We start from the raw sequence: 14,353 nt of genomic DNA, 5'->3' as shown, positions 1-14,353 counted from the left end.
GCAGATTATGGAATGATCAAGACAGGATAATTATACAAAAGAAATCACTAATGCTTAGAAATTGGGGTCTGCCTTGTTTGGTGTATTTAATTTAGTTTAGTTTATTGTCATGTGCATGGAGGTACAGTGAAATACTTTTGTTGTGTGCTGACCAGTCAGCAGAAAGACAATACCTGACTACAATTGAGCCATCCACAATGTACAGATACATGATAAAAGGAATAAAGTAAGAAATGCTGCTTTTGCAGAAGAGTTTTAAAAGAGTGGAGCGATTGTAATGCGTGTTTGCAGATCCACTCCTGTGAATAGCACACGACGAGTCGCCTGGCTTGGGCGCCATCTTGGAGGTCATTTGCAGTTATTCAGGTCTTGCTGCCTAATTGGTTTTCGTTACCAAAAATAGGAAATTGGGAAAGTTTACCTTTAATATTCTTTGGTGTGCTGATCACTACATCAAAACATAACCTGGATGGTTTCTTACGCCAGCTGCCTGCAGAAATAACAATTGCCATATTTTCACCAAATGGACCATGTAGAAATTTTAACACTCTCACTGTACAGCAACGTTAAATGTTACCATGGATTTGAGAGAAAACAAGATGAGGGGGCATAAATCTTCAATGTGCTTGGCCACAACCGGCTCCATCCCCATCCATTGTTTGTCAGCACAGTTCAAACCCGTGCAGAAGTTGGTCAAAGACACAGTGCAGCCAGGGCTCATCACTTTGCAGTAATCTAATCAGGAATCTCTGTTACACATGTATGCAATAAGTAGATGAGAACCACCGTTGATGTACAACCTGTGGTTCATTGAAAGCTAAGGCTGGCATATGTGGAAACCTACTCACCAATGCTCCAAGGAGGACCCCTTAATTCACATCTCTCGGATAAGTTGCTGTAAGGCTTGCTTTTCATTTCAACAACAAAAGTCGTAATTTGTATTTTGTTCCTTCAATTTGTGCTAGTAAGACCGAAATGGGGTAGCGCCCATTGGTTATGTCATCCACTGAAAGAGTATCAGATGCAGGAAAATATCAGCCATGCTCGTCCAAGCTGTGATGAGCATGATTTCAACCAGAAATGTCCATTCTTTCGTTAAAACACAGCTTTTAGGCACAATTTGATTGGGAAACTGCGAGCACAATCGAAAAACGGGCTCCCATTTTTATTAAATGCAACTTTGCATCGTGTATTCAGTTGCTTCCCTGTGTAAACACACTGGCAAGGACAATGACACCGGCTACAATTTATGTCCAAACCCGTGACAGTTGTCCAATCATTTGCCAAGATTCCTATTTCCCATTGTTATCTAATGACATTGTCTGCAAAGTCCAATTCCATGAGAAGATTAATATCCCCATAAAAAGGTACAAAGTGCTGTAATAGCTCAGCAGGTCCGGCAGCATCTCTGCAGAACATGGATAGCTGATGTTTCAGATTGAGATCCTTCTTCAGACAGTCTGAGTTACTCCCGCACTTTGTGTCCTTTTGTGCATTAATCACCAACTGTAGTTCCTTATTTCTACAGTAATTTCCCCGACTTCGTACAGTGAACCGAGAGGAAAACATCACTTCCAGAAGATACAGGCAAATGACCTGACCTCCCGATCTTCAGTTTCCACTAATGGGGTGGGGGGAGGAGAAAGATCCAGTTCCTTTGCTTGACTGTCCCTTTCCGACAGTTTAAAAAACCCCAAATGCTCCCCGACTTACGATTTCATTTTAATTTTAATTTTATTTCGTACATGTTAAAAGACATCAATTAAAAAACAAAATAAACAAAAAAACAGAAGAAATACAAAGAATTCCATCCATTACTTAACGTCTTTACATGTGCGAAAAGGAGTAGGAAGAAGTGTGAACTTATTTATTCCTACCCCCATTCCCTAATCAATATTTATCATGTATTATCTATAATAACTAATACCTAAAATACATATATAACTACATATATACTCACTCACCCCTACAATCATATGAATATACCTATTTACACAATAATGTCTATATTAACTACATCTGATATATATACATACATTAGGCCAATCATATATATACATATACCCGACCATTTACATACAAAATATAATGCTTCGACTTACGATATTTCGACTTTACGATGGTGCAAACGCTGGGCAACAGCAGCGAGCCACAGCTCGCTTCCGGCCACGTGATCACGTGTAGTAAATGCATTTCTACTTACGATATTTTTGGTTTACGATAGATTTCTCGGAATGTAACCCCATCATAAGTTGAGGAGCACCTGTACTGCTTTTCTGATAAGGATAAATTGCCCATTAGTTTTCCAACAGGATAATTGATCTTCCTAAGAAGTTTGCTCAAATCCTGATAGATTGAGAATCCTGGTAAATTACTGAAGTCTTTTCGAAAGGAATGTATCTACCTGATAGTGCAATCGGTAGAGTGGCGTGTAGCTTTGATTTCTTAATCAGTCTGGTTGACCCAGGTTCTCCCTTCCTGGCATTCCTATTGTAATGCTCAATAACTGCATTTATCTGACAACTGGAACCTCACATTCCTTTTAAGGTCATAAGGAATTGGTGTAGAATTAGACCATTTGGCCCATCAAGTCTATTCCACCATTCAATTATGGGTGATCTATCTCTCCCTCCTAACTCCATTATCCTGCCTTCTCCCCATAACCTTTGACACTTGTACTAATAAAGAATCTATCTATTTCTGCCTTAAAAATATCCACTGACTTGGCCTCACAGCCTTCTGTGGCAAAGAATTCCACAGATTCACGATCCTCTGACTAAAGAAATTTCTCCTCGTCTACTTCCAAAAATAACGCCCTTTAATTCTGAGGCTATGAACTTTTTTCCACCGGGTGACACTGTCAGCAATGGCAGCCTCGCCAACGGTCTGTCTGTTTTTTTGTCTTTTTTGTTATTTTTCGTGCGTTTTAAAAGTATGTTAATGTTCTCTGATTTGTTTTACGTGGGGGAGGGGGAGTGGGAAACTTTTTTTCAATCTCTTACCTTGCCGGAGATGCGATTGTTTTCCGGATCGTATCTCCAGTCGCTCTGCAGAGCTGGCGGCCTTGCTCGGGACTGACTTTGAGCCGCAGCGCGGGCCCGTAGACTTACCATCAGAGCCTGTGATCCCTTGCGTGCGGCCTGCGCATTTCAACATCGAGGAGCTCGCAGTCTCGGGTGGAGACTGATGTCGGGAAGCTCCAAATCGCAAAAGGTTCGACTAGCCCCGATCTGGGTTCGATCGCCCTGCACGGGGGACCTGAAATCCCCCCATCCCCGATGCAGGAGCTTGATCGTCCCGATGCAGAGGGCCCAAATGTCGCCAGCTACGGGAGCCAAGATCGTCCCGTCATCGGAAGGCTCAAGGCCCCCCACCGCGGGAGAACAAAGAAGGGAAGAGATTGAACTTTTTTTCGCTTTCATCACATTGAGGAATGTGGAGGAGTCACTGTGGTGGATGTTTATGTTAAAATGTATTTTGTGTGTTCTGGTGCTTTTAATTGGTATGACTGTATGGCAAAACAAATTCCTTGTATGTTGCAAAACATACTTGGCTAATAAAGTATGATTATGATTATGATGACCTCTAGTCCTAGACTCTTCCACTGGTGGAAACTTAGTTTTGCTCCTCATGGTGCCTTTGCTTCCGTATGGCTACCATTTCGTCATGCCTCATGGACCTTGGTGGGGACATGAGTTTTTTAATTCTTGTCTTCCCATTTACGTTGTTCCTTTTATCATCTTGTTGTGTTTGTGGGTTAGCACTGTTATGAGGTGTGATTAAAACTTCAAAGTAAAGTCAAATGACAGCTTGTGTCAAATGTGCTCTGAATCCCTTGTGTAAGTACATCAAATTTATAAGAGTTCACTTTATATTATCAAGGATTATGCTTGCAATACTTCGAGCTTTAAAGCGAATCAAAGGCTTTAAAAGTAATGTATGGTGTTCTGAAGTAAATCAGAAAACATTGGATGGACTTAGCAGGTCGGATAGCATCAGTGGAGAGGAAAACAAAGTTGACGTTTCAGGCAGTGTCTTTTGCTCTTTTAAAGCCTGTTACATGCGATTTGTTTTTAAGTACTTTTCTGTGATGACTTTGATTGTAGTGTCAATAGACAATAGACAATAGACAATAGGTGCAGGAGTAGGCCATTCAGCCCTTCGAGCCAGCACCGCCATTCAATGCGATCATGGCTGATCACTATCAATCAGTACCCCGTTCCTGCCTTCTCCCCATACCCCCTCACTCCGCTATCCTTAAGAGCTCTATCCAGCTCTCTCTTGAAAGCATCCAACGAACTGGCCTCCACTGCCTTCTGAACTGGTTGAACTGGTTGAACTGGTTATCATATGGAAGGTCACTGAACCCAGTAACACATCTTACTGCACTTCAGGTTTTAAGGATGAAGTAGTATGATTGATCTTCTTGGTTCCTTCAATCCAAGCTTTCTTCTTACAACCTTTTTATACTTCAGGGTGAGCGGCAGTGTTCGTCATGTTTTATGAATAACTAAAGCTGTTTGATGTTGGCACTTGGAGAAAGGGTTGTTCTCTGAAGAAATGTCTGATATCGCCATTAAGAACTCCAAGGTCACTCATGATGTGGTGACCTTTAGATGTACAACTGTGGCTTATCATGTACATGTTAAAGACATAGATCATAGCACAGTACAGCACAAGCAAGGGGCCTTTGCTATCTGTGCCAATAACAGCCGGAAGCTGCCTTTGAATCTGGTACTTTCAAGCTTTTGTATCTTCTGTACGAGGGGAGAAGAGAGAATGACCGACGTGCGAGTGGTCCTAGGTAATGTTAGCTACTTCTCTGAGACAACGTGAAGTGTATGTGGTTAGATCGAAGAATCTGGGGCTATTCTTGGAGGAGGGAACTTGCTCCCATTGGCAAATGTTCAAGGACCAGGATGCAGATTTAAGGTGATGGACAATAGCTTGTAGAGAAGCATTATTTTACACAAAAGGACACAAAATGCTGAAGTAACTTAGCAGGTGAGGCACCTTCTGTGGAGAACACGCATCTGTGACGTTTTGGGTAGAGACCCTTCTTCAGATCCTACCTGAAATCTGGGTTGTCTGAACTGGGAAGAATCTAGACCCAAAACATCACCAATCCATGTTCTTCAGAGATGAAACCTGACCTGCTGGTTTACTTCAGCACTTTGTGTCCTTTTGTATATTAACCAGCATCTGCAGTTCTTTGTTTCAGCATTATATTACGGCTTGGGGATGATTGGGAATTTGATACTTAAAAATGTGAAAGCGGAGTTAGTTCGGCGGAAATAATTTGCACAAAGAAAGAGCAGGGCCATGGACAATTTAGATATCCTACAGGGAGCGGGCACAGAATCGGGCTGAATGGCATCCTTCATCTTCTTAATAACTTTGATTCTAAGAAGGACATTTTGAATGAATCTAATGTCTCTGTTGACCTATTCTTTTTTCCAGCTGTTCACGGAGACTTCCCATTAAGGCAAACGTTTAAACAGCAAAAATGTCATATGGGGCTGTTGATGGTAGCAGCTTCAGTGGACGGAATCCATTTGGAGGGTCTTCCAGACAAGGATATCAACCTTTAGGTAAAGCTTACTACTTGATAATCTTCCTAGAATGTTTCATAGATCCTTTTCCAGATGATAATAGTAAGATTAAATGAGAACTTACCAGTTCGAAGTTTGATCTGTATTTTATGAGGAGTTACGATGAGGGACTACGTGAAGACCCCGTCCTGCACGCATGCGCGACATTCTTCAAAGCAGCGGTGTGGATTCACAGAAAAAACACAACGATTGAAATAAATATAGTAAAGAAAAAATAAGAACTTGATTACCAGTTGATCTGTATAAAAAAGGGTGGGAGCGGAGGGCACGTAGTCCCTCATCGTAACTCCTCATAAAATACAGATCAAACTTCGAACTGGTAAGTTCTCATTTAATCTTACTATTTTATTTCGGAGTCACGTGAGTGACTACGTGAAGACTTCAAAGCTCTGTGATTCCGAACCGTGTACCAGCTCATGCTTCACTCACTGTCTGAAGACCTTAGAGGGAGGAAGTATGTTATCGCAATAAAGAGCCTGTTTGTGAACAAAAAAGGTTTATTAATGACAACAAAAAACAGAGAGCTCCCCAGGGCTCAAATTAAATATTATCTGCAGACTCTAAAATTCTGTCTGCAAATGTAGCAGGTTGCGCCAGCGGTTTATTATAAAACCTTTGGAAAGTTCTTTCCGAGGACCATCCTGCTCTGGCCAGTATATGGTCCATAGGCACGTCCATTCGACTTGCCGCCGACGTAGATGCAGCCCTGGTGGAGTGAGATTTGAAAACATTGGTATTTACTCCCGCGGACTTAAGCACCTGCTTGAGCCACCTTGAAATGGTTTGGCTCGTCACCTGACCATGAGGCTTCTTGTGGCTTATCCATAAGGCTTTTTCTCTCCCTCTTAAGTTGAGTGTTGTGTCTATGTAATTGGCGAGATGGGTTTTGGCACACAGCCGTGGGTCAGATAAATATGTGCAGAACTCCATAACTGGAGGCGTGGTACCTGGTCTAGTTTGTTTGACCAGTCCCTGAATGTGGAATGTGAAACAGTCCAATGTTTCTGTCATGCTGTCCAGCCTCAGAAGGTGGAGGGATTGTACCCTTTGAGCTGACACTAGTGCCATGAGCATGACTGATTTCAGTGTAAGTTGTTCCAGCGTGAGTGCCCTGGGTGGTGGCCATCCCCTAAGGTGCGTCAGCACAATGCTGACATCCCAGATCTGAGTGTACCTTGGTCTGGGAGGGTTAGTGTTAAAAATGCCCCTCATGACTTTGGTTACTAGTGGATGGGACCCCAAAGCCAGTTGTCCTGCTGCTGGAACCAAATAAGCTGACAACGCACTCCTGGCTGTATTTATGGCGCTGTAGCTGAGTCCTTCCCGATGTAATCCAACCAGGAATTCTACAACACTGGTGGGTGTTGCTGTAGTGTAGGTAGTTCCTGTTTCGGAGCAATACCGTTCCCATTTTCTTATGTTGGTCAGGTATTGTCGCCTGGTGGACTCCCGGTGGGATGCGGTCATCATGTTGATGGCGTCCTCAGACAGTCCCAGGCCCAGTATAGGTCTTTTTAGAATCTGCAAGCCAGGAGATTGACTCTGTCATGGCACGGGTGACTAATGCCTGACACTGGGTGGATTAATAATTCCGGACTGCTGGGGAATTCCAACGGTGTTTCGACAGCCATGTCGAGGGCCACTGGGAACCATGGCTGTGTAGGCCAGTCGGGTATTATCAAGATTCCTGAAGCGGAATCCAATTGAATCTTGCGTAACACCCGACTGATGAGGCAGAAGGGTGGAAAAGCATAAAAGAACATTTTCCCCCAATACAGCGTGAATGCATCAACTGCTGCTGCCTCAGGGTCTGGTTCCCAAGCGACATACGTTGGTACCTGGTGATTTAGCCTGGATGCAAATAGATCGATATCTGGTGTGCCATATTGTTTTGTAATTTCGGCAAATACTTTGGGATTTAACATCCATTCGATGTTATCGTTAAATTTGCGTGACCTGGTGTCTGCCACTGTATTTTGCTTACCTGGTAGGTAAGTTGCTGATAACCAAGTATGTCTTTCGACACACCATTGCCAAATTATGTTGACCAATTTGTCACACGATGTTGACTTTATACCACCCATGTGGTTGATATAGGCCACCACCGTGGTATTATCTAATTGCAACCGGACATGTGCATGATGCGTATTAGATGAATATGCTTTTAAACCATAAAACGCACCCAACATTTCTAAATAGTTGATACCTCGTGTCTGTAGGCAAGATGATTCAGAATTAGTCCATCTGCCCCCTGTGCTGGATTGCATGTTAGTTGCTCCCCAACCCAAAGCACTGGCATCCGTTTGAATGGTTAATACTGGGTTAGTGATAATTATGGGACTGGAACTGAGGCTAATGTTCCTTGTCCACCATTGTAACTCTGTAATGGATTCAGCAGTTAAATACATAGCTCGGTCAAAGTGACCTGAGTTTTGCTTTAGTGCGTGCACTTTTGCTCTTTGTAAATTTTGGTAGTGCAAAGGCCCTAATTGTACAGCTGGAAAGGCTGCTACCATTTTGCCAATAACTCTAGCTACCTGCCGTATGGTTGGCTGACGTTTATGCATTAGTTCGTGGCATGATAGTGCCAATTTTGATGCTTTCCCCTTTGGCAGAGTTACAACCATGCGAACAGTATCAATCGTAAATCCAAGATAGTCCATGGTAGTGGACGGTGTAAGATTGGATTTATCTGGATGTATGACAAACCCCAAAGTTTCAAACAAACGTTTGGTGGCTGCTACTGCCAAAATAGCTGTCTCCAAGGTTTTCCCTACTATTAAAATGTCGTCTAAGTACGCCATGACTATATGCTTTTGTTTTCTTAATAACGCCAAGGCGGGTTTTAAGATTTTAGTGAACAACCTTGGAGCGGAGGTTAGTCCATTTGGTAAGACTTTAAATTGCCATAGCTGTTTCATCCAGATAAATTTTAAATATTTACGGTGCTCCTTGTGTATGGGTACTGAGTAGTAGGCATCTTTTAAATCAATGCCTGCTAGAAAGTAACCTGTAGAAATCAAAAGTCTGGCGGTTTCAAAAGTTTCCATCTTAAAATGTGTATACTTAACTGAGTCGTTTAACGTAGTTAAGTCAATGATGATGCGACATCCACCATCTTTTTTAGTTTTGGTGAAAATATTAGACACAAATTCCAAAGGTTCATGATTTGTTCTTTCAATGACACCTTTTGCTAGTAGCCTCACAAGTTCAGCTTGACCCTCTTGTTTGTCTTTGACTGAGAGGGTGAATACCCTTTGGGGTATGTGCTGAACTGGCGGAACGTTTTCATGAACAAATTCAATCTTATAACCATGAATGCAGGTTAGTATGTATTTGTCATTAGTAATGGTTTCCCATGCATCCAAAAACAAGTGCAATCTCCCCCCTGATAATATAGAGCCCCTACTGCTCATATGCCGAGAGGTACCAGACCCACCTACCTCCATGGTTATTGGTATTAATTTTTCTTGCGCCTCTTCGCTAGACGATGAGGTGTCTGCTGGGCTGTAGAGGGCTGCTGTTGACGTTGATGTTGTTGTTGTTGGGGGTGGCGCATTTTCCATGGGGTCCGCTCTGGGCCCTGGCCTAAAAAAGGCTTACGGGGAATAATTGCGGACCCCGAGCTTTCACCAGTCCCATATGGTGGTCTATGACTGGTGGACGCCGTGAGGTACTGCCGCCTGGGTTTGTTAGGTCTGCTCGGTCCTAAACCTACCCTCACGAGACCAAAGGTCTTGGATTCTTCCTCTAGGTCTTTCACCTTTTTTGGAAGATCCTTCCCAAAGAGCAGAATTGGAGGTTCTGAACCCGGTGTTTTGCAGAGTCCCGCAAACTTAGGGTTGAGGGCAGGCTTGATGTTTTCCTTCCGTAGGATATTTATCTGGTATTGGGTGGTACACAGCAGAGCTAATGTGTCTTGCTGGTTTGTGGAAATGTCCACCCCATCAATGGACCGAGCATATGATGTTATTCCTGCAGTCAGGAGTTTAAGGATCTTCTGGAGCTTCAACTCCAGGGTCCTGATATTCGGCCCCAAATGTCCCCAAATTTGGCTGTTTACAGCTGGTACATTTAATGATGTACAATTTTCTGGGGCTGTGTATAGCTCAAGAGCCTCATTGACCACCCGTTCTTGTAGGGGTTTTGAGGACAGGTGGTCAATGCTGGCTGCAAGTTTCGGCTCTAAAGGCCGACCCCCTCGTGGAATGACCACGTAGCGGTTGACCACCCCCAGCAGCTCTTCCTGATCCTGTACACTCTGCGTACTCCGGACATCTTCAGCCAACAACCCCTCTTCTTGACCAGCCCAGGCCTGGTCGCCACTGCTGCCTTCATTAGAAGGTGACACAATGGCCAGTGCCCCTAAAGGGTACTGCGGGAGTGCCTGGGCGCTCTGAGCCCTCCCTTGGCGAGTCTGCTGCTGCTCTCTTAGCAGGTCTCGCTGGAGCATTTGCTCCATAAGCCGTTCCATTCGGCTTAGGCGGCTGCCAGAGCCGCTGTGTAGCGGTGTAGCATCTTCATCCGAATCGTCGGACACTACCGCCCGGTTCTGGCTGCAGGTACCTCCAGCCCGCTGCTCAGGCTGCACTAGCGGTGCTGGGCTCGGCTCGGTAGTTACTGCCGCCTCTTGCCCCCCCTCCAAAGAACGTTCCTCAACGGGAAACGAACGGGGGCGAACTGCAATTTTCCTTCCTCTGGTCTTGCTCATCTTGGGTCGCCAATGCTTCCTAAAGCAGAGCACAGAGAAATATTCACGGCCACAGTAGAACTTACCTGTCGGCCCGACTTTTTAAATTGTAGCGGGAGCACCTTGGACTCCCGTTCGTCGCGGGTGCATTGCGTGAACGCTAATGTCGCGCATGCGTGCAGGACGGGGTCTTCACGTAGTCACTCACGTGACTCCGAAATAAAATCAGACCACGTCTCACACACATTGACTGCTTGTGCACAGTGTCTGCAATACTGGCAAGGTGTGTCATTTCATCTGCAGTTAGAATACTATAACCATTCAGCCTTGAAACAAGTTCAAAGCTGATTTGCCCTACATCTGACACACTGACTTTGTCAGGGAGCATTGCATCATGGAAATATCACTGCTTTTCTCACATTAATTGTTCATGCCCCAGGTTACACTCTTATATTTAAATAGTTGTTCATGCACAATTTCTATTTGAAACTCGGCTCCAGATCTGGTTCATAACATGTAGCTGAGAGTTTCTTTATTGTATGTGTTTTTCGATATTATGCAAAATCAACCTTGTTTCCAGCATTAGTCTTTTCTGCTGGGAAAGAGCCAACATTACAAGAGGTATTATATTGAGTTCAGCCAGGGATAGCAGAAGTGGCAGTGGTGAATGTGAACATGAACACAAAGCCAGAATGTCTTGGAGTTTTCTCCTTCGGGACCAGTGCAGTGTGCATTACTTACTTTAGACAAGCAATTTCTGCTTGCTGATCTAAATGTGCCACGTTTGGATGCTTGGTACACTCTGTAACTAGAAATGAAATTATCAATTTACAAAACATTCTTTCATTGAGTGAGTTGATCTCTGAAAGAGAATTCAGAATTCAGAATTACCTTTATTTGTCATCCAAAAAACAGGTCTTTTGGACGAGATTTCGTCACCCACAGTCCAACAATAGAGTAATAAAATAAGCAGATTACACAACCCCAACCAACACAAAACACAAAACAAAAAGAAACATCCATCACAGTGAGTCTCCTCCAGTCCCATCCTCACTGTGATGGAAGGCCAGAAAATCATTTCTCTTCCCCTGCCGTCTTCTCCCGCGGTCAGGCTATTGCACCTGCCACGTAGAGATTTCCCCATAAACTGGTGGAAGCGGTTATATTTGCATTGAATCACAGAAAATATGTGCAGGAGGAGGCCATTTGGCCCTTCAAGCCAGCACCGCATCAAATATGCTTTATATCTGAAACCTACCTAATTTTGATTCAAATCTTTGAATGCACATTAAGGGCAAAGTTCTTGGGAAGAATGAGGGACTGTGGTTCTCAAACTTGCTGCCTCTTTAACCTCAACTTGCTGGTCTGTTCTACACTGAAATTAATGATTGATCTACATGGTACAGCAAATCCATATTAAGCGCTGAAGAACATAAGACAATAGAACAGCAGTAGCCACTCAATCCTGTCATATTTGATAATATTCAATATTATCATGACTGATCTGTCCCATACCTCATCTCCTCATTTGATTCTCCAGTCCCTAAAATTTCAAAATATTATCTACTTCCTCCTTCAATACCCCCAATGACTTTTTTCCACAATCAACTTGGATAGCGAATTTTGGAGATTCACCACCTTCTCTGCATCCACCAGGATGGCAGAAACTAAATTCCAGAGTATAAGGGAGACACTAAAATAGGACAGAATAAAATGACAACTAGAGTTACAGACTACACTGCCATCAGTTACTGAAGCTGACATCCCTGACCCCCTGAGCACTGGTGCTGCCATATTCCCTTTAGGTAAAGACTGCTTGATAGCCTATATTTGCAGTACCATGGAAAAAATAGAAGCAGTGCTTAATGTCTAAAGCTGATCAAGTTATTGCTTTGGCCAAAGGGCATCTGAGTGCTTAATGTAAAGATAAGGGACTGATTTTTGTGCTTTCATTGAAATTCATGGGAACTGGTAGAAAGGCCTTGAATTTACCTGGACTTCAACTGAAATTAATGTGCATTTTGGATCTTGACAAGTTTTATGAGGTCAGGTAAGAATTCTGTTTCGAAGTCTGTTTCCAGGTCAACCAACTTGGCAATAATGGCGTGGATGATGGATTCATGTAATATATCGGTGGTGGTTTGCAAAATTAAGACGATGAGGAAATAGTAAGGGAACTGGGTATATTAGAACAAATATTAAATCATGAAAAAGGGTTTGTTGATATCCCAAGTTAAGTGATTTTACGGAATGTTGAACATGACATAATAACATTTTATATAAAATCTGACTAAGTTTATCTTTACTGCTGAAGTCAGGAAAACCCATGTTACAAAGTAAGGAAATAGAGGGGAAATTAAACATATACTGTATGCTCTACATTTTCACTGAAGACACAGAAAAAAAACATGGAAATTGGAATGAATGATGACTGCAAATAAATTAGCATTGGTTACAAAAGAAGGCATTAGAGAAATGAATGAGTCTGAAAGGCAATAAATCCCCAGGACCTGATGACCTTTATACTTGGCAGTGATTATGGAGATGGTGGATGTACCAGTTGATATCATCCAGAATTCGATATATTCCCACAGATTTGAAGGTATAAAATGTAACAAAATGTGAAGTCGTTATGATAATAACACTGAGCAGAGTTAACATGAATTTTTGAAAGACAAATCGCAATTCTTAAATTTGATTTTTGGAGATTTTTTAAGTGGTCATGAGCAATGGATTTGCAGAAAGCCTTTGATATAGCGCCACACAAAAGATTTTTACGCAAAATTAAAACACATAGTGTGGTGAGTAACCTCCTGGAGTGGATTACTGATTGTTTAACAGACAGAAAACAGAGTAAAAATGGGTCATTTTCAAAATTGGAGATCTGGCACAAGATCTGGCTAAGGAATCAGTGCTGAGGTCAGTAATGTTCACAAATGGTATCAATGCTTTGGTTAACGGCATCTAAAGTAATATATCTATGTTTGAATCTTAACTTGATGGTTCCCACAGTCAAGTGGATTGTCATTCTGCCTCTGGGCATCTCCCTGCCACCGGCACATATGCACACAAAAATAATTAACCCTTTGGACTTTTTGACGATCTTCTCAAAGCAAATCTTATTTTCTCCTTTTCAGACAATTTTTTTATTTCCACTCTCTTGACCTTTCTGAAAGTCTAGATTCATTGGGCCTTGCAATGTCCTAAAGTTGATTTGAAAACTGATTCCAAAGTTAGGGATGTCAATGAAAAAAATCTTGGTTTTTGAGTCCTTATTAATTGATGTGTGCTTGGGTATTTTCCTTAGATTACAAATGATTCACCTTGTTTCCTCACTTTTAATCTTGGTGATAATGTTTGTCTATGCTTGAAGGATTCTTATTAATCAAAAAAAGTTCAATGGCTGCGTGCATTTAATTCTTGCCAGTTGCTTCCATTTGATTCAGTTTATAATTATGAAGTATCAGTATGAAGTGTTTCAATTTTTGTTTTGAAGGGGCAATGATTTGAACGTATTTGCATCGTGAAAACCCTTTCAGCATCAAATATTGTGTTTCCGAGGCAAGCATGTACTTCAATGCATCTTCATTGATGAAATAATCATTTCCAGATTTGAGCACAATCTGTTGAGAACCAGATGGTCAGCTTCAGCTTGGAGGTGTTTGCAAAGAATATATATTACCATTTATTATTGTTGTTTCACAAATTCTTACATAATTGCTCTTAATTTCCTTGTTTATAATACAAAGTAAAAACACAGAATAGTGGAAAAACTTAATATATCATACAACATCGGTAGAGTGAATAACAGAATTTACATTTCTGATTAAGGATCTTTGTTTTCTCATGCTCGGATGATTATTGTTTGTTCCGTTCTCCTGGTCAGAGCGGACGATTCATTGTTGGACATTTGTTGGAAGGACCCAAATTTAAGCTTATGAAGGTTTCGGTAATCAAAATTTTCAAAAAATAATTGCAGATTCTAAAATTCTGAAATCAAATGGAAACTGCTGGGAATACTCTGCAAGTCAGGCAGCATCTATCGTAATCT

At 42.2% G+C, this 14,353-nt stretch overlaps 1 protein-coding gene across 4 annotated transcripts in view; it reads left to right on the top strand.

Annotated features, from left to right (window-relative positions):
- The window catches only part of tsnare1 (T-SNARE Domain Containing 1), a 574,772-nt gene that overhangs the window by 97,234 nt on the left and 463,185 nt on the right, over window positions 1–14,353 (top strand). For all 4 annotated transcript variants that reach the window (XM_078398598.1, XM_078398601.1, XM_078398600.1 and 1 more), the window contains exon 2: window positions 5,461–5,591. In XM_078398598.1, coding sequence (XP_078254724.1) covers window positions 5,507–5,591 — 85 coding nt within the window. In that variant the 5' untranslated portion in view covers window positions 5,461–5,506. The remainder of the gene's footprint in view (window positions 1–5,460; window positions 5,592–14,353) is intronic.

The sequence above is a fragment of the Rhinoraja longicauda genome, chromosome 4 (genome assembly GCF_053455715.1).
Source record: "Rhinoraja longicauda isolate Sanriku21f chromosome 4, sRhiLon1.1, whole genome shotgun sequence".
Classification (NCBI taxonomy): Eukaryota; Metazoa; Chordata; class Chondrichthyes; order Rajiformes; family Arhynchobatidae; genus Rhinoraja; species Rhinoraja longicauda.
Note: the sequence above shows the minus strand (reverse complement) of the source record. Positions and strands in the feature narration are given on the sequence as shown.